Source organism: Lynx canadensis, chromosome C1 (genome assembly GCF_007474595.2).
Source record: "Lynx canadensis isolate LIC74 chromosome C1, mLynCan4.pri.v2, whole genome shotgun sequence".
NCBI classification, from domain to species: Eukaryota; Metazoa; Chordata; class Mammalia; order Carnivora; family Felidae; genus Lynx; species Lynx canadensis.
This window is the reverse complement of record NC_044310.1, coordinates 103,006,042-103,025,021: the sequence shown is the minus strand read 5'-3', so window position 1 is coordinate 103,025,021 and position 18,980 is coordinate 103,006,042. Positions and strand designations below refer to the sequence as shown.

At 41.8% G+C, this 18,980-nt stretch overlaps 1 protein-coding gene across 3 annotated transcripts in view; it reads right to left on the bottom strand.

The window, feature by feature from the left end:
- Positions 1-2,477: 2,477 nt before the first annotated feature.
- CHD1L (chromodomain helicase DNA binding protein 1 like) overlaps positions 2,478-18,980 on the bottom strand; it is a 59,852-nt gene continuing 43,349 nt past the window's right edge. For 2 of the 3 annotated variants that reach the window (XM_030325179.2, XM_030325181.1), the window contains exons 17-23: positions 18,467-18,630; positions 17,723-17,931; positions 16,582-16,680; positions 6,480-6,550; positions 4,767-4,881; positions 3,920-4,028; positions 2,478-2,829 (exon numbers count right to left, since the gene is read on the bottom strand). In XM_030325179.2, coding sequence (XP_030181039.1) covers positions 2,754-2,829; positions 3,920-4,028; positions 4,767-4,881; positions 6,480-6,550; positions 16,582-16,680; positions 17,723-17,931; positions 18,467-18,630 — 843 coding nt within the window. In that variant the 3' untranslated portion in view covers positions 2,478-2,753. The remainder of the gene's footprint in view (positions 2,830-3,919; positions 4,029-4,766; positions 4,882-6,479; positions 6,551-16,581; positions 16,681-17,722; positions 17,932-18,466; positions 18,631-18,980) is intronic. The other variant, XM_030325180.2, reaches the window with a different exon arrangement.

Here is an 18,980-nt window from a genome sequence, read left to right as displayed (position 1 = left end):
TGGGAGGGGGGATGGGCTAAATGGGGAAGGGGCGCTAAGGAATCTACCCCTGAAATCATTGTTTCACTATATGCTAATTTGGATGTAAATTTTTAAAAATTAAAAATTAAAAAAATCAAGAAAATATCAGGTTGTACATATGGGAAATTTCAGTAGACTTAAGATCCTTGTTATCTCAATAAGCAGGGTTTTTATACTTATGTTGAGGGTACAAACTTTTCGACAAAAGCTCATCAGTGAATAAAATCTTGTATTGTCCTCATAGCTCTGTCTTAGCATCCTCAAACAGGCAGGCTAGATGGCATCAAAGTTAAGTGTAGAGGCTGCTTTTAGGCAAACAGGCTTGAACAATGGAATGCAGAAAGGGCCCACATCGACCACTTGGCTGAATACAAACAGGCCCACTGGGCAACCCACCTCAATGAGCTACTTACCTGGAACCAGGTACAGTTACCAAAAAATTCCATACATCCCCATACCTCCTCACCTTCCCTCTTTAAAAACAGCCCACCAAGGGGCACCTGGGTGGCGCAGTCGGTTAAGCATCCGACTTCAGCCAGGTCACGATCTCGCGGTCCGGGAGTTCGAGCCCCGCGTCGGGCTCTGGGCTGATGGCTCAGAGCCTGGAGCCTGTTTCCGATTCTGTGTCTCCCTCTCTCTCTGCCCCTCCCCCGTTCATGCTCTGTCTCTCTCTGTCCCAAAAATAAATAAACGTTGAAAAAAAAAAAAAAAATTTAAAAACAGCCCGCCCACTGCCTTCCTGGAGACAGCCTCTCCTTTGTTCTCCTGCCTGCCACCCCCTTGTGGTGTATTCAATGAATTTCCATCTCCTTTGTTCTGCCTCTGGTGAATTCACTGCCCATGCCATCAGGTTCTGCCAGATGGTCACCCCACATTTGGGGACTCCCATCTGCTCAGGAGAGACACCACATAAGCTCTGGAAGAAAGAGAACAAAATCCTTGGGATGAACAGAGTAGGCAGCTTTTCTCTGCCCCAATGACAGAAAAGGTAGGAAGGCCGTATGGAGATATAGGGCAGCGGTGAGGACTCTGAATTGCTGAGGTGGACAAAGCAGGGGGTGACCACGAACAGGTGACCCCCTATTTACAGGAGAATGTAGTATGTGGGTTTTCTAATCTTAAGTGTTGTTTTGCCCAACTTCTCATGAGACAGAGGTTCACGGTCCAGGGCCTGCAACCAGAGGAAAAAGCTCATATGACTGGAGCTTGGGGGACAGAGTGCAGGGTGCAAATGAAGCACCTCTCCCCCCCCAGAAAAACTGTGTCCCTGAAAGGTCAGCTGTGTTCTCTTTGACGGGGAGTTCCCTGCTCTAATGCTTCTCTCAGACGTTCAGAAACATTCACACCTGGCCCGGTGCGCTCTGCCATGAGAAATGACCAGGACAGCATACAGCTTCCGCAAATCAAGTTTTCTTTGCATTTGCTAATACCCACCGATTTGCACCTAGGCTGCTTCTGAAGGCATGACAACTTACCTGTGCATTAGCTTAGGTTTCACTATTTTCCCTTTTTAAAGAGTTCCAACTCTATGTCTATTATAGGAGAGACTTAAGATCCCAGTCAAGAGGTTCAAGTTATTATAATAACCTATGTGTCAAGGCCTAGCAGGAAGAGTGGGAGTTAAGAGGCAGTAAAAATGAAAGAAGTTTTAGGAGAAAAAAAATGAAGGACTCATGAATTTAGGGTCTAATAGGTCTTCAACACAGATGTTGAATTGTTGAAGGGTGAAGGTGCCAGGGAGGCAGTCCAACAGAACCGCACAACCCAGGTGCTAAAGACGCCACCTTCCTAGAAGGTCATGGTCCTGACTCTGAATGCCCCACTAGCCAGGGTTCCCCGAATCAGTGGCCTAGGGCTAAAGCTTCAGGAGAGGTCTCTGCAGGCCTCAGGATATTGAGGTCCTAAAAGCAGAAGTCAGGCTTGTTGAAGATAGTCAGCCAAGACCAAGATTTCACATAAAAAGCATAAAAAGCCACAGTTTATATAGTGTCTCCCCGCAAGACTCCCTCTCTTGTGGTTCTCAGCGCCCTGCCCTCCCCATTACCACTACTCATTCTGTGCTAGCTTTGTGCATTTCCACAATTCCCTGATTTCGCTGAGCTCAATTTGGTGGGAAAGGGAACGGTGATCCTCTGGTTTCTCTCAAGTCACAAGTGACAGGCCTCTAAGGCCAATGTTTTGTCTCCCAATCTTGATACTGAGCTGTGGAAAAGAAGGGCAGGGGGACTCCACTCATCTGCACCGGGAATCTCACTTCTCAAATGTCTACCCCTTGAGTCCTGTCTTCTGAAAACATGAACTGGCTGAAGATACTTCCTTCTCCCAGACCAATCTGTTCTATTGCTTGTCATTTCTCCTTCATCCACATAGCCTAGCCCTCTGTAAAGAAATCAGTCTGTTGGAGGGAAGAAAACTAGACTGAGGAGAAAGAAAGCAATGAAACAATGAAAGCAATGAATAATTAGAGATAGAAAATTTATTATTATGCAAACAGCTATGCACACTGGAGCCCTGGCAAACTGCCAGGGAACTTTCCAGATTAAGTTGTGCCTCCCTGTATTACAGGTACCAAATCAGAGTAACATCCTGGAGAACAAAACAAGGTATCAGAACACACAGTATCTCAGAGACCCACCAGGTCTGGACTCCTTTCTTGAAATGCTCTAAATCAGTAGCTCTGGGCAAAGATCTCAACTGCTTGCTAAATAGCTGGACCTGGCGCTGGCCAACTGTTAAGGCACTGGCTGTCCTGAGGAAGAAGAGGACTGTGAATGAAAAACTGCAGCTTTGCTTCTAGGAAAGTAATATCTGATAAGGACAGTCAAGGAAGATGTATTTTATCACTTTAAAATCAATTTTACTAAAACTACGAATTCTCTAATCATTTTTTTTTTCGGCTTATTTATTTTTGAGACAGAGAGAGAGCATAAACGGGGGAGGGTCAGAGAGAGAGGGAGACACAGAATCCAAAAGCAGGCTCCAGGCTCCGAGCTGTCAGCACAGAGCCCGACGCGGGGCTCGAACTCACTGACCGCAAGATCATGACCTGAGCCGAAGTTGGACACTCAACTGACTGAGCCACCCAGGCGCCCCTCTAGTTTAATAATTATTGAAATAATCACTCCAGAAGTAGCATTCCTTAATTTCCTCTCACCATATCATAAATTCCTGCAAAACTGTTAGTACTTACTACTGCTATTGTGATCTGGTTATTAAAACTCTTGATACTGCTTGAGTTACACAAGCATATAAAACAGATCTTTTCTGCTAAGTTTTTATAGTGATTTAATAAGTGTCTTGAAAAATTCACTGAAGTGAATTAATTCCAGTAAGTAAGTAAAAAGATGGAGTTTCTGTATGATGATAGCACTTGGGGGTCAATCCAGCTTCTAGTGATTTTTGGACTCAAACAATGCTAACTGATACAGCAGGGAGATCATGAGAAGAAAATACTAGTCTAATGGTCAAAAAGAATTCCACACTGTGCCCTAAGAATACAATGAATAGGTTCAAAACTAAAATAGTTCACTCATTTGTTTGCTTGGTTAATTGTTCGTTTTAGTGATCAGAGTTAACTTCTTAAAATTAGGCCTTGGTCTACAGGCCTAAAGAATTGATGAACTAGAGAATTGATGTGAAAAGATTCACTGTTATCAAATGGCAATTATTCAATAAATTCCCCCCTTCATAAACCTTTCAATCTAGTGGCCAGCACCCAGAAACGCTTGAATACAAGCGTCCATACCCAAGTTACAAAGTACTTTATTCTTGTCTCATTGGTGAGGCGCAGAGTAATAATGTAGCAGCAGAAGGCTTGGCCTTAAATAGCGATAACAGAAAATGCGAGACTTTTTCCTCTCAGCTGAGGGAACACACTACTAAGATGGCAAAAGGATACATGTAAGTTGGGATGCCTTTTGCGGCCAAGTGTTTCCGAATAAGTCGCTCGGTACCATACCAGTTAAAATCTTTTGTGGCATGTCCAATGCGTGGAAGATGAACACCTGCTGTTAAAAAGAAAGAACATAGATTATGCTGTCTTCATTCATCAAAATTTGAATCAGTATAAAATACACATTAAGAGAAAACTACTTGCAGAGTCACCTGGTGGTTTCCAATGGACAAAACATGTGTAATCATGGGGTATCCCACACAAAGCCTACAAGTACAATGTCAAAGATATTCTGGGGAGGGACTGTGATGGGAAAAATTAAATAATTCTATTGAACGCAAAGACCTACAGGCCCTGGAAATAAGTAGGTACGATGGAAATAGAATCATGACCAATGTTGGAGATAAACAGATTCTTTAAGAGTCAATCATTTCAACAAACTCTGAGACAGACTGGGTTTGGAAACAAAACTTGACTCAGACTTTTGGCAGAGAATGGTCTGCTAATATGGACTGTGTGTAGCTCTCCAAAAGCTAGGATAAACAACATCCTATCTGACCAGATCACTACATCTTTGGTCCTCAGCTTCCTCATCAGCAAAATCATGATACAAATACCCAGTGGAGGGAGATGGTCCACAAAGCTAACGGATACAAACGTGATCTGGGAAAGGAAGGGAGGCTATTCAAATACAAGATGATGTGGTGGTTACTTGCATGGTCTCCTACGGGGGACTTCACCTTTACCATGTATAGTGAATGAGGTCTTGACATTTCTCACCTCCTTTTAAAAATCCTATCACATGCCTGGAAACAGAAATTCACCTACTCCTGAACACAGATGAAAAGCTTACCTTTCTTTTTCTTTGCTGCTAAATAGATCTTCTTCAGGCCCTCTTCCAGGGCTGCCATCTTAATGCCAGACAGGACATTGGAGCGATCACGGTGCTGAGCCACAATCAAGGCCAACTAGGAGGAACAGCCATCACATGGTTGACGTGACACGAGACGGCTGCACTGTCAACTAAGTGCCCTGCCGTGGAGGGGGCACAAGCATTCCCCTGACAGGCTTTGTCTCCATCTGTTCTGCATGCTCTGCTGAACAACTCTGTCCTACCAAATTCATGACTTACTCTTCCATCACAATTGTTTTATTTTGTGGTAACTTAATACACAAGCACCTCTTCTTTTAAAAGGTATGTTAAAACCAGGGTCCAAAACATGCTGTCTTTCCTAAGTTTTCTCAGCGGCAAAGAGAATTTTTCAGAGTCTCAGGAGCAGAAAGGACTTTACAGGTTCCTGTGTCTTCCATCTCTGTTCAAGTAACTCCCACCGTGTCCTAACCTAAGGCCGGGGGGGGGGGGGGGGAGGACGGGACAGGACTGGAGACAGGGCCAAGGGAGCATATCTGGGACTGACATCACTACAGTCACATCATAACCAGTTGTAAACAGTTTTCTTGAGTCACTGGATTCTGAGCATTTATGCACAACCACGGTGTTGTTCACATTCTCTAGCATTTTAGAAATGACTGAACGAATGACTGTTGTCAGCCACAGGGGCAACCAACCTCAAGCAAATACACCTCTCTTTCAGCTCAGTTTCTAAATTTCTTTTCTAACTCAGTAAGATTTGGCTCTAAATTTGAATATGAATTCAGGCCCTTGAGAAAGCTAGGTTAAGTGCAGGAAATGAAATCTCTTACAGGAATTCTAAAGGACTGGCAAGTAGGAGAGACACTTAAGATGCAAAAGGAGAATTTTAATGCAGGCAGAGGAAATCTGCCTCAGCTCCTCTCCTCTGCTCATAGCTGGCTACTAAACACGGTGTTTTACACAACTTTTCACACAATAAACGATGAAATGCTCAGAGTTCTCAGTCAGGTTTTCTTATTCAGTAAGAGTTTACTGAGCACTTCCTATGAGCTGGTACTGCGTGTATTGAGGATAAAAAGAAAATGGGTCGACACCCTTGGAAGGAGCCCACCTGAGGTCAGTGCAGGAAACAAGCAAGTTAGAGAACGGTGTTCCAGGGGCTGTGATGGACAGAAGCAAGGGGGGACGGAGTGGGTGCGGTGGAGTCAGAGGCCCAACCTGCTTGTTATGGGCTGAACTGTGCCCTCTCGAATTCCTTTGTTGAAGCCCCAACCCTCAGTACTTTAGAATGTGATTGTATGTGGAGACAGGGCCTCTAAAGAAGCAAGGAAGTTAAAGTGAGGCCTTTAGGGTGGTACCTAATCCAGCCTCACTGCTGTGCTCACAGGAAATCTGGACACATGCTGAGACACCAGGGATGCACGTGCAGAGAAGAAAGACCATGTGAGGACACAGAGAGAGGCAGCCGTCCCTAAGCCAAGGAGAAGGCCTCAGAGGAAATCAGCCCTGCTGGTAGCCTCCAGAATTGTAAAGAAATTAATTTATGTTTTCTAAGCCACCTATTGGTGGGATTTTGTCATGGCAGCCCTTACAAACTAATACACGGACAGGCCAGCGGACAGGAGAGGTTGCAAGAGGAGGTGATGTGAGCCAAAATTTAGTTCTCATAAAAGAAGTGGTTTTTTTACTTACCAAATCTTGCCCTTTGTTTCTTGACTCTTTATCATCAATAGGAAATAAAAGGACACCTCCCAAATTCAAGTCTGAGGTAAAATAAAAGAGCAACAGACAGAATATGAGGTTCACTCCAGACTGAGACCTCTGAAGAGAGGCTCTTGTGAATGCCCCTGGTTCCTTCCTTTCCCACAGCCAATCAGGCTTCAATCTCACCTTTTCTCACACTCCTGAGAGTGTGACTCAGAGTGGCACTCAGTGACCGCCTCAGCCAGGTACTCACATGATGCACTCCTGAATTTTTTCCTTTTTGCTCAAAAACTTTCATTTTTTTAATGTTTAATTATGGTAAAATATACCTCATGTAAAATTTACCATCTTAACCATTTTTAAGCAAGCAGCTCAGTAGTGCTATGCCGTCAATCTCCACAGCTCTCTTCACCTTGCAAAACTGACACTATACTCATGAAACCTCATTTCTCCCTTTCCCCTACAATCATCACTCTTACTTTGTCAATCCGACTACTATAGTTACAGCATCTAAGCAGAACCACCCAATACTCATTCTTTTGGGTTTTTGTTTTTTTAATGTTTATTTTTGGGAGACTGAGAGAGCACGAGTGAGGAAGAGGCAGAGAGAGAGGGAGACACAGAATCCAAAGAAGGCTCCAGGCTCTGAGCTGTCAGCACAGAGCCAGATGCGGGGCTCAAACTCACGAACCAGGAGATCATGAGCCAAAGTCAAACACTCAACCAACTTGAGCCAGCCAGGTACCCCTATACTCCTTCTTTTGTGACTGGCTTACTTCATTTAGCATAACGTCCCCAGGATTCATCCATGCTGTAAAGCATGTGTCAGAATTTCCTGGTTTCCAAGGCTAAATAATACCCCACTGTATGTATATACCACACTGTTTATCCATTCATCCATCAGACACTTGGGTTACTTCTACCTCTAGGTCACAGTGAATAATGCTGATATAAACATGGGCATACAGATACCTGTTTGAGTTATTGCCTGAGTTCTTTATAAGAGGCGTTGCTAGATTTTATGGTAATTTTATTCTTTTAAAAAAAATTTTTTTAATGTTTATTTATTTTTGAGAGAGACAGAGACTGCGAGCAGGAAGGGGCAGAGAGAGAAAGAGAGAGACACACAGAATCTGAAGCAAGCTCTAGGCTTTGAACTGTCAGCAAAGAGCATGACGCGGGGCTCAAACTCACGACCCATGAGATCATGACCTGAGCCGAAGTTGGATGCTTAACCGATTGAGCCACCCAGGTGCCCGATGGTAATTTTATTCTTAATTTTTTCAAGAAACACCATACTGTTTTCCATAATGGCTGCATCATTTTACATTCCCACTAACAGCGCACAAGTGTTCTAACTTCTCCACATCCTCACCAACACTTACTTGTTACTTTTTCTTTGGAGATGTAACTGGCAGAACATCATGTAAGCTTAAGGTGTACAACATACTGATTTTACACATTTATACTGCAATACGATTGCCACTGCTGCATTAGCTAACACCTCAATCACATCACATAATCGTCATTCCATCTAGTGGTGGGAACAATTAAGACCTACTCCCTTAGCAATCTTAAAGTTTGTAATAGAGTTTTGTTGTCTGTCTGTCTGTCTGTCTGTAGTCCCTGTACTGTGTATTAGATCTCCAGGACTTATTTATCTACTAAATGCAAGTATATATCCTTAAACATTATCTCTCCCGTTTCCACCAACCCCTGGTAAACCACCATTTCACTCTAGTTTTTTTTTTTTATAAGTTTGTTTTAGATTCCACCTATAAGGGAAATAGACACTTAAGCTGTTTCTGTATCTTGGTTATTTTGAATAATGCTGAAATTAAACATGGGGTTATATGTTTTCATTTCCTTTGACTATATACCCAAAAGTGGTATTGCTGGATCATATGATAGCTCTAATTGTAATTTTTTGAGGAACCTCTATACTGTTTTCCATAGTGGCTGCACCAGTTTGCATTCCCACCAATTGTGCATGAGGGTTCCCTTTTGTCTACATCCTCAATACTCATTATCTGTCTCTCGACGACAGTCATTCTAACAGGTGTGAGGTGATATCTCATTGTAGTTTTGATCTGCATTTCCCTGATGATTACTCATGTTGAGCATCTTTTCCATTCCCAGTTGGCCATGTGTACATCTTCTTTGGAAAAATATCTATTTAGTTCCTCTGTTCACTTTTTAATCAGATTGACTATTTTTTCTGTTGAGTTGTCTGAGTTCTTTATAAATGTTGAATAGTAACCCCTTATCCAATATATGATTTTCAAATATTCTCTCCCATTCTGTAAGTTGCCCTTCCATTCTGTTGGCTCTTCGAAAGTGCAGAAGCTTTTAAGTTTGATGTAATCTCACCTGTTGATTTTTCCTTTGTTGTTTGTTCTTTTGGTGTCCTCTCCAATCTCAAGGAGCTTCTTTCCTAGGTTTTCTTCCGGGAGTTTTATGGTATCAGGTTTTATGCTTGTCTTTGAGCCATTTTAAGATAATTTTTTTGAGTAAGGTAGGGTCCAATTTTACTTTCCTGCATCTGGTTGTCTAGTTTTCCCAACATCATTTGCTGAAGAGACTACATTTTCCTTACTGGATATTCTTGACTCCCTTATTAAATATTAGTTGGCCATATATGTAGAGGTTTATTTCTGGGCTCTGTATTCTGTTCCATTGGTCTAGGTATCTATTTTTATGTTGCTACCATACTGTTTTAATTAGTATCACTTTGTAGTACAGTTTGAAATCAGGAGGTATAATGCCTGCTGCTTTGTTCTTCTGATGATTGCTTTGGCTATTCAAGCTCTTTTGTGGTTTCACTCAAATTTCAGGATTTATTTCTATTTCTATTTCTATTTCTGTAGAAAATGCCATTGGAATTTTGGTAGGGACTGTATTAAATCTAGAGATGGTTTTGGGTAGCATGACATTTTAATGATATTAACTCTTCTGATCAGTGAATGTGGAATATCTTTCCAATTGTTTGTGTCTTCTTCAATTTCTTTAAACAAAGTCTTGTATTTTTCATTGGCTAGATCTTTTACTTCCTTGGTTAAATTTATTCCTAGGTCTTTTACTGTGTTTGATGTTACGGTGAATGGGACAATTTTTTAATTTCTTTTTCATGTTTCATTGCTAATACATAAAGAAGTAACTGATTTCTGTGTGCTTTTAGACCCTGCAACTTTACTGAATTCATGGATTACATCGAACAGTTCTTTTTTCCAACTGATTAAATCTATTATATTGAGAATTTGGGGTTTTCAATATATAAGACCACACCATCTGCAAATGACAATTTTACTTCTTCCTTTCTGATTTGGATGTCTATTAATTTGCCTTGCCTGATTCGCTCTAGCTAGAACTGCCAGTATTATGCTGGATCAGAGGGAGGAGAAACACGCACACCTGTCTTGCTCCTGATTTTAAAAGAAAAGCTTCTAATTTTTCTCAGTTGAATACAGTTAACTGTAGGTAGCATTATATGGCTTTTATTATGTCCTGTACTTATTCTATTGAGGGTTTTTATCATGAAAGGATGTTGTATTTTGCCAAATGCTTTTACTTCATCTATTGAGAGGTTCAATTTTTGTCTTTCATTCTGTTAATGTGGTGTGTCATATTTGTTGATTTGCCTATGATGAGCCGTCCCTGCATCCCAGGAAGAAATCCCACTTGGTCATGGTGTGTAATCCTTTTAATGAGTTCTTAAGTTTGGTTTGCTAATATTTTTTTGAGAATTTTTGCATCAATATTCATAAGGGATATTGGCCTACAGTTTTCTTTTAGTGTCCTTATCTGGCTTTGGTGTCAAGGTAATACTGGGCCCACAGAAGGGGTTTGAAGTGTTCCCTCCTCTTCAATTTTTCTGGAAGAGTTTGAGAAGGATTGGCATTAATTCTCCTTAAAATATTTGACAGAATTTGTCCATGAAGTCATCTGATCCTGGGAGGTTTTTAAAACCTGAGTCAATCTCCTCACTCATTATTAGTCTGTTCAGTCTTTATATCTCTTCCTGGTTCAGTTTTAGTAGGTTGTAGGGACTATGAATTTATCCACTTCTTCTGGATTATCTAATTTGTTGGTGTAAAATCATTCATAGTAGTCACTTATGATCTTAATGTTTTTTTGCAGTGTCAGTTGTTATTTTCTCCTCATTTCTGACTTTCAGTCTTCTCTCTTAGTCTTGCTAAAGGTTTATCAATTTTATTTTTCAAAAAATCAGCTCTTAAGGGTTACTAATCTTTTCTATAGATTTTCTAGTCTCTAATTTTATTTCAGATCTGATATTATTCCTTCTTTCTGCTAACTTTAGGCTTAATTTGCTCTTTTTCTAGTCTCTTGAGGTATTTGAAATCTCATTTTTTAATATATACATTTATTGCCACAGACTTCTCTCAGAACTGCTTTTGCAGCATCCATTTTTGGTATGTTGTTTCCATTTATTTTGAGATATTCTTTGGTTTGCCTTTTGATTTCTTCTTTGACCCATTGGTTGTTCAAGAGTATGCTATGTGCTATTCAGTTTCCACATCTCTGGAGATTTTCTAGCTTGCCTCAATGAAAGATTTCTAGTTTCATACCATTGTGGTTGGAAAGACACTTGGTATAAATTCAGTCTTCTTTTGCTATGACTCGTTTTGTGTTCTATCATATGATCTATTTTTAAAAATGTTCCATGTGTACTTGAGAAAAATGTGTATTGTGCTGCTGTTCGATGAAATTTTCTATAGATGTCTATTAGGCCAATTTGATGTAATATTTGGTCCAAGTCTATCATTTCCTTGTTGCTTTTCTGTCTGGATAACCTGTGCATTGCTGAAAGTGATATATTAAAATCCTCTACTATTATTGCATTGTTGTCGATTTCTTCTTTCATATCTATTAATATTTGCTTAATATATTTAGGTGCTCTGATGTTGGGTGCATATACTGTTATATCTTCTTGATGGATTGAGCCCTTTATCATTATACAATGTCCTTGCTTATCTCTTATTACCATTTTGGTTTAAAGTCTACTTCGTCTGATGTAAGTAACAACTACCCACATTGTCTTTGGTTCCCACTTGCATGGAGTATCTTTTTCCATCCCTTCACTTTGAGTCTATGTGTGTTTTTAAGGTTCAGGTTGGTCTTTTGTAGGCAGAAAACACCTGTACCCTGTTTTTTATTTGTTTCTTCCATCCAGCCACTCTGTGCCTTTTGCTTGGTGAATTCAATCCACTTACATTTAGAGTAACTAACTTATGTTAAGTACTTACTAATGCCATGTTACTAACTGCTTTCTAGTTGCTAGGTATTTCCATTGTTTCTTTTCCCCTGTTTCTGCCTACCTTTGTAAACTGGTTATTTTCTGTGGTGGTATGCTATTTCCCCTTTCTTTGTCTCTTGTGGATCCGTTCTATGCTTTTGCAATGTTGTTACCATAAAACATCTTACAGATAAAACAATCCATCTTAAGCTGACAGTAACTTGTGCTCAATCACCTATTGAGGCTCTCCCTTCTACTCCTTCTTGTTCTATTACTGATGTCACAATTTACCTCTTTTTATATGGTATATCTGTTAACAATTTATAGCAGCTATACTTATTTTTACTACTCTTTTCCTTTAACCTTTATACTAGAATTGAGTGGTTAAAGCACCATCCTAATACAGATTAGTGATCTAACTCTATTTTTCACCTCTTCTAGTATATTGTGTACTTCCATATGTTTTCATGTTACAGATCACTATCTTTTCATTTCTGCTTGAAGAACTCCTTTCAGCATCTTCCAAGGCAAGGCTGGTGGTGGTAAACTCCCCTTAGCTTTTGTCTGGGCTATCTTATCTGCAAGATAATGTGGCCAAATACAATTTCCTTGGTTGGCAGTCTTTATCTTTCCACACTGAACATGTCAGTCCACTCTCTCCTGGCCTGTAGTTTCTGCTGAGAAATCTGCTGACAGCCTAATGAGGGTCCTTTGTAGGCTATATACCTTCTTTCTCCCCCGGCTTCTTTTAGATCCTTTATCACTGATTTTTCAGTTTCATTATAATGTGTCTTGGGGAAGGTCTTTCTGCATTGAGATAATGGGGTGATCTATTAGCTTAGTGGACTTCTATGTCCAAGTCTTTCCCCAGGTTTGGAAAGTTCTCAGGTTTGATTGACTGATTTTATTTGAGAGAGAGAGCAAGCGGGGGAGAGGGGCAGAAGGAGCGAGAAAATCTTAAGCAGGCTCCATGCCCAGCACAGAGCCCGATGCAGGGCTCAATCCCACAACCCCAGGATCATGACCTGAGCCAAAATCAAGAGTCGGACACTCAACCAGTGGAGCCACCCAGGTGCCTGAGGTATCATTTTTAAAAAATAAACTCTCTATGGAAACCAATTTGACAATAAACTTCATATATTGAAAAAATAAATAAATAAACAAACAAACAAACAAACAAACTCTCTGCCCCCTTCTCCCTGTCTTCTCTTTCTGGAAGCCCACTTATCCTGATATTTGCCTTCCTCTGATAGTTGTCTTTTTGATCCAATCCCATAGCTCATGTACTTTTTTCACTTTTTTTTTTTTTTTAACCTCTTCTGTGTTATTTCTAAATTGCTATCCTCTAAGTCACTTATTCTTTCTTCCATCTGGTCAGCCCTCCACAGCTGCTCTCTATTGTTATTCTATACCTCATTCATCAAATTCTTCAGCTCCAGAATTTGTCTGGTTCTCTTTTACATTCTCAATCTCTTTGTAACAGAATTCATTTTGTTCGTATGTTTTGCTCCTGACTTTAATGAATTGCCTTTGAGTTTTCTTGTAACTGAGTTTATTCATAACTGCTATTCTAAACTCTCTGTCAGTTAGATTGCAATATTCTGTGCCTTTGAGCTCACTTGCTGGAGAACTGTCATTTTCTTGCTGTGATGCCGTATTTCCCAGACTTTTTACATTCCCCAGAGTTATGCATTGCTGCTTTTGCATTTGAAGTAGCAGATACATCCTTAATTCTGTGCTCGCTGCTTTCAGCAGATGGTTTTATGTTCTGTGGTATTGTTACTATCTGAGATATTCCTTGTGTTTGTGAGGTATACCTGCCACTCTTCTTGCTCTCTCTTGGGGCCAAATTTTTAAGCCCTTGTGTTACCTTTGGTTGTTACAGTTCACCAGGCTGGCTATTGGAAACAGGATTCTAGAAAAGCAATAGCTGGAGTTTATGGTTTTTCCTTGCCCAACGACCAGAGCCTGCTCTGAGTGCGCTCCCGATCTACCAGAGCTCACTCTAACAGACACACTCGGGAGCTTGAACAAAAAGCTAGCAGCAGAATGAGAGGAAGTGGAGTTTAGCACTCAGTGTCTTGGGGAAGCTGCAGACCCAGCAGGGAGAACCTTGGGTGTGGTACTCCAAGATTTGTGGGTGAACTTCCTCCTGAGCCAATCCCTCTGACACCGTCTGAAGTTCTGATCTGCTTCCTCCCAGTCACAGAGCTCCCACCTTAGTACTCTGGGTGCTGGTGGAGAGAAATGGGTTTCTCCAGCGATGTTCCATTTGGCTGGGACAGCCAGGAGCATTCTCCCCGCTCTCCTTTCCCCCCACAGGACAGGTCACCTTCACCAGATAAATCAGCCCACTCAGGGTTTCCTTGAGGGAGAAGCAGCAGCAGAAGTATTTCTCTTACCACCTCCACTGTGATCAACGCATGTTTTTTTCTCTTTTTTTCCCTTCTCCAATGGTGTGCTGGAGTCTTCCTGCAGGAAGGCTGGATTCCTGCAAGTTCTGTCTCATGCGTGAGTACCTGCCCGGGTCAGCACTCATCTGATTTTTGCCTGACAGTGGCAAAAGGCATCTAGGCAGTTGTGCTGGCTCCACAGCCTGTATGGAGGTTTGTCTGTCTCTTACTGGTGGTGGTGGTGGGCAAGATTCCGCTCGGGTCCTTTGAAGGAAGGTGCTAGGTCCCAAAAGACCCAACACATGCTTTTGTTTGTGTATGGATGTCTAATTCACTGATTAAAAGGCGGGGGGGGGGGGTGATAAAAAGGAGGAATGTTGCTGACGTCATCCCCTTCACTTCTAAATGATCTCCCAAGTCAATGTCCCTTACGTATTACCTACAAAGTACTCCTGCAGGCATCAGAAACTGAATACAAACCCAGAGGCATCTGGGGATGGAAAGGGGAGAGTATTATGAACTTGAAATTCCTTCAGAAGGCTTATGTTTGTTTTAAACCATTCCAACACTGCACTCTACTATATCTATCTGTACATTTTCCTACCTCATCCAAATCAAAGCAAACTAATGCTCTAAAAAAATGCGCTAAAATAATTCTATGGCTTTATACACTTCACGCACACCCGAATCTTTTAAGTTGTTCTAAAATACTGGCTGTGTTATGCCATTCTTCTCTACAAAACTCCCAAATGACTAACCATTACCCACTGGATAAGGTCTGGCTTAGAATGGCATCTTCCTGGACAAGCCACGTGCAGTCTCCCTGCTGTGGTCCAGATCGCTCTCTTTAAAATCAAATTCTCCTCTATTCCTCAGCCTCAACCTGCTACTCTTGCCTGCCTGGCCTACACACCATGCCCTAAAAACATTCACTGTGTAACTGTCTGGGTCATTCAACACCCCGTACTGGGAATGACAGGAATTGTGGAAATACCACACAGCATGAGACACAGGGATCCTTTTCCATTTCCCTCCACCCACTAAAATTCAACCCATTTTTCCAGGCCCAAGAGAACTTTCACTACCTCTACACAGCCCTGCCCGATAATTCTAGCTCACACTTTCCTTTACCCTGCTCTACCCTGTTTTAGTCCGTCTTCAGAAAAGAATGCACACTCTCAACCCTGTTTCCTTACTGACCACTTACACTTTAACTCTGTGTAACCAAGGTTCAGCCTTCAGACTCTCCTCAAAGTAGGCCAAGGTCTGCGACTACGCTTGGGGCAAATCAGATGGCCTTTCCCCAGTTTTCACCCTCACTTCAGCGCCTGACCATGCAGACCACTTCTTGACACCCTCTCCTCCCTTATACTTCAAAATATTCCGTTCTCAAGGTTCTCTTAGTTGACACTTCCTTCTGTCTCCCCTTGTTGCTACAGTTCCTAAGTGGAGGTGTTTTCCACGTTCTGTTCCCTGTCCTCTCATCTTCCTGTCCTGCCTTCCTCACAGTTTCAAACAAGAATCCAAACAGGCAGTCCTCAATCTTCATTTCTATCTCTGCCCTCTCCTGAATTCTCTGCTTTTCCAACTGCCCAATCACTATCTAGAGCTCAGTTATTTTAACCTATTAAACCCTCTGCCAGTGATCTGTTTGAGTAGAAAGAGTGTTCCCTCTAAGTCCTTATATCCCTTTCCATCCTAGAGAACCAGACAGAAGAATTAGGAAAAGCCAATCTCTGAGGAATCTGAAGGTAAGGTAAGGTAAGGTCGCTTGGCCACTCAAGTCCCCAGGAAATAATTACAATAATAAATTTACTCCTCATATTACTTTGTGATTTCTGTACATAAAAGAAGATGCCCTTTCTCCTTCTCCATGCCAAGGGAGAATACTGACACTCCCAAGTTCCTCTGGCCACAAGCAGCTTTCCTTCTGTCTCTAGGGAATGTTGGATCTCAGCCTATGCTAACTTCCTAATACAGCCTCCTCCTCAACAGCCAACCCGAGCTCCTGTTAGCATTTTAATGGTGTGTCTGATTTCTCTCCCACAGATCTCTGACATTTTGGGGCATGTTCCCTTATGAACATGGGGTGAGTTGGCCACAGTGGAGGTAAGCAATGAAATGTTCTTTGTGCCAATACTATAACATGCACACAGGGACTGATGTATCAGAATACTTCCACACCCACTATTCTCATTGCATTTCCATGAGGCTGGTGGAATAAGTATTATTCAAAATTACAAATGAGAAAACAGGCACAGGGAGAGTAGGGACCGCCTCAAAGTCCCATAACTGCTTGCATGATAAAAAAAACTAGCTAATGAGACTCCAACCAGCTCTTCCAACTCCTTAACCAGTGCTTCATAACCCATGTGATACCTGTCCTAAGTGTCCTCTCCACTCGCATTCCATCCCTTCCCCTTCTCTCTGTTTTGCTTCTTACCTTTCATTTTCCCAGCCAGCTCGTATATTTTTCTTGGTTCGGCGGATCGTGTTTCCAAAGCCGTGAATAAACCACCTCTGCCCCAGCGGCCAGAGTCATCTATCAGAAGAAAAAATTTTCATTTATAGAAGGCAGAGTCCAATCCACAATTTAAAAACAAAGGTACACCCACTAGATTTGTAAAAGAATGATTTTTCAAAGGGAAGAGACAACTACCTAGTCTCCCAGGAATATCAGAGGTGGGACTTCTCAAATATATTAGGTTTTATGGAAGATCCCTGGCCATCCTAATAGGAAAGATGGAGAGGAGACGTAACATAACAAACAGCTGAAGCACTGGGGACACAACAGCATACAACTCCCATTTTACAGGTAAGGAAGGAGAAAGGTTAAATGACTTCTTTGAGTTACTGCTACCATAGCTGGTTACTATTTTCCATTTACAGTCATTCAATCATTGTTAGCATGTATTACATGTTAGACACTGTTCCAGGCACTAGGGTTATAGCAGTGGACAAGACCAAAAAAAAAAAAAAAAAAAAATCACTGCTCCCATGAATTTTATTTTCTAGTGCAATGAGATAATCATATAAACGAATACGTAATATGTAGTGGTGACACATGTAATAAAGTAAAATAAGGTAGGAAAAAGGAGTAGAGAACAATAGAGACCTGGAAGTGGGATCTGTTTTATATGAGGCATTCAGGAGACCTCTGAGATGCAGACGTTTGACCAATGCTTGCTGTGGCTACCTGTGGAAAGAGGGTTCCTTCCAGGCAGAGGAGTAAAATGTGCCAAGGTCACGGGGGTGGGGGCAGGGGACACACTTAGAGTTGTCCTGTATATGTTGCCTCCTTCTACCCTCTTAAAAACCTTGTGCAAAGAACAGGAAAGATACTATCCAATTACACAGATAAGGAACCTGAGGCCCAGGGAGATTAGGCTATGCAACCAGGTAAATAAGAGCACCACCAAGAGTCAAATTTAAGTCTCTGGATTTGAAAATCTGACCTTTCTTAACCACACGACTGCACCATGCCCATCAATCACTCCTAGGTCAGGCTTCTGCCTCCTCCTCCCCAGTTCTTAGCACCACAAAGATTAAAGCACCCATCCTGGGCCCGTACTACATTTACCTACCGACGCAGTGAACGATGACCGCGTCCTCCGCCCCAGCCTGCGGGTGGGTGACATCACCGCTAACGTACTTGATGGCCGTTGACTCTGGATCTTCATAATCCAGCTGGGCAGAGCTCTCCTCATCTTCCCTGCCCTCTAGGTCCTCCGGTTCACTGTCCTCAGAAGGCAGGCAGAAGGACTGGTAATTGCTGGACTCCCACCAGGCCATCCTTCAACAGGCCAGAGAGAAAAGGAAATTAACCTGGCCTCTCACAATTTCCCTTAGAGCGCAATTCATCCTGCTATTCACAAACAGTAAGTGCCCAGTGGAAATGCAATTAGACACTCACCGTGATGGCAGTTTTCTGCCTATTTGTAAGTCAACAAGAAGTCTTACTGATTACCTAGCTGCCTCCTGACTATGCTTCAGTAACGAGCAGCCACCGCATGTCCCTGTTTTTAAGAATAAGGTACCGTTCAAGGGAACTACTCTTTGTCAGGCAGCTACAATAAAATCTTTTCTTGCTTCAACTAAATGAATCTTCTCTGCCTTCGGCACTCAGGACTTTTCACAAAAGCACACTAACTGTTAGGGTTAACATTTGATGTTTAAAAAAAATATTCTATTACCCATAGAAACTACCAGTTCTATAGAAGTTTTCTGCAAGCTTAAAGTATTCAACTGTGGACTCTATACAACAGTGATTCCTTTATCAAATGTGACCCTCAGCTTTATTAGAATACAGTCAAATAATATACATGTACTTTTTTTCATGTTCTGCTTCTTCCTTTTTCCTCTTCTTCTCTTCCACTAGCCTCTTTCTCTTGGCTGCTGCCTCTTGTCTCTTCTTCCTTCTGTCCTCCACTTCCTCTGGGCTCAGAATCCGCTTCCTTTTGGCAGACCCCTCTGTAAGGCCTGGGAGGAGAACCTGTAGGACGAACAAGATCCATAACCAGGAAGGTTGGGGGCTGCCTATTCCTTCTTGAGTTTCATTCATCCCTAACACTCATTCTGTGTGAAAGCAACACGCTTACTAATATTTCATAAAGCTGCGTCCCTGTGCCCCTTGTGTGGTGGGAGGTCGTGGCAAGACACTTCAATTTACTGTTCATATTACATATCTCACTTGGCCTGGTGACCAGGATATTGTGATCTAAACTCAACCAAAGCACTGGCATGGCTAGTTCAACAGTACATCATTTTGATTAATTTCAACAGGAATAAGGTGCTTCAGAAAAGTTACTTTTTTTTTTATACAAAGCATATCCTGCAGGAGGC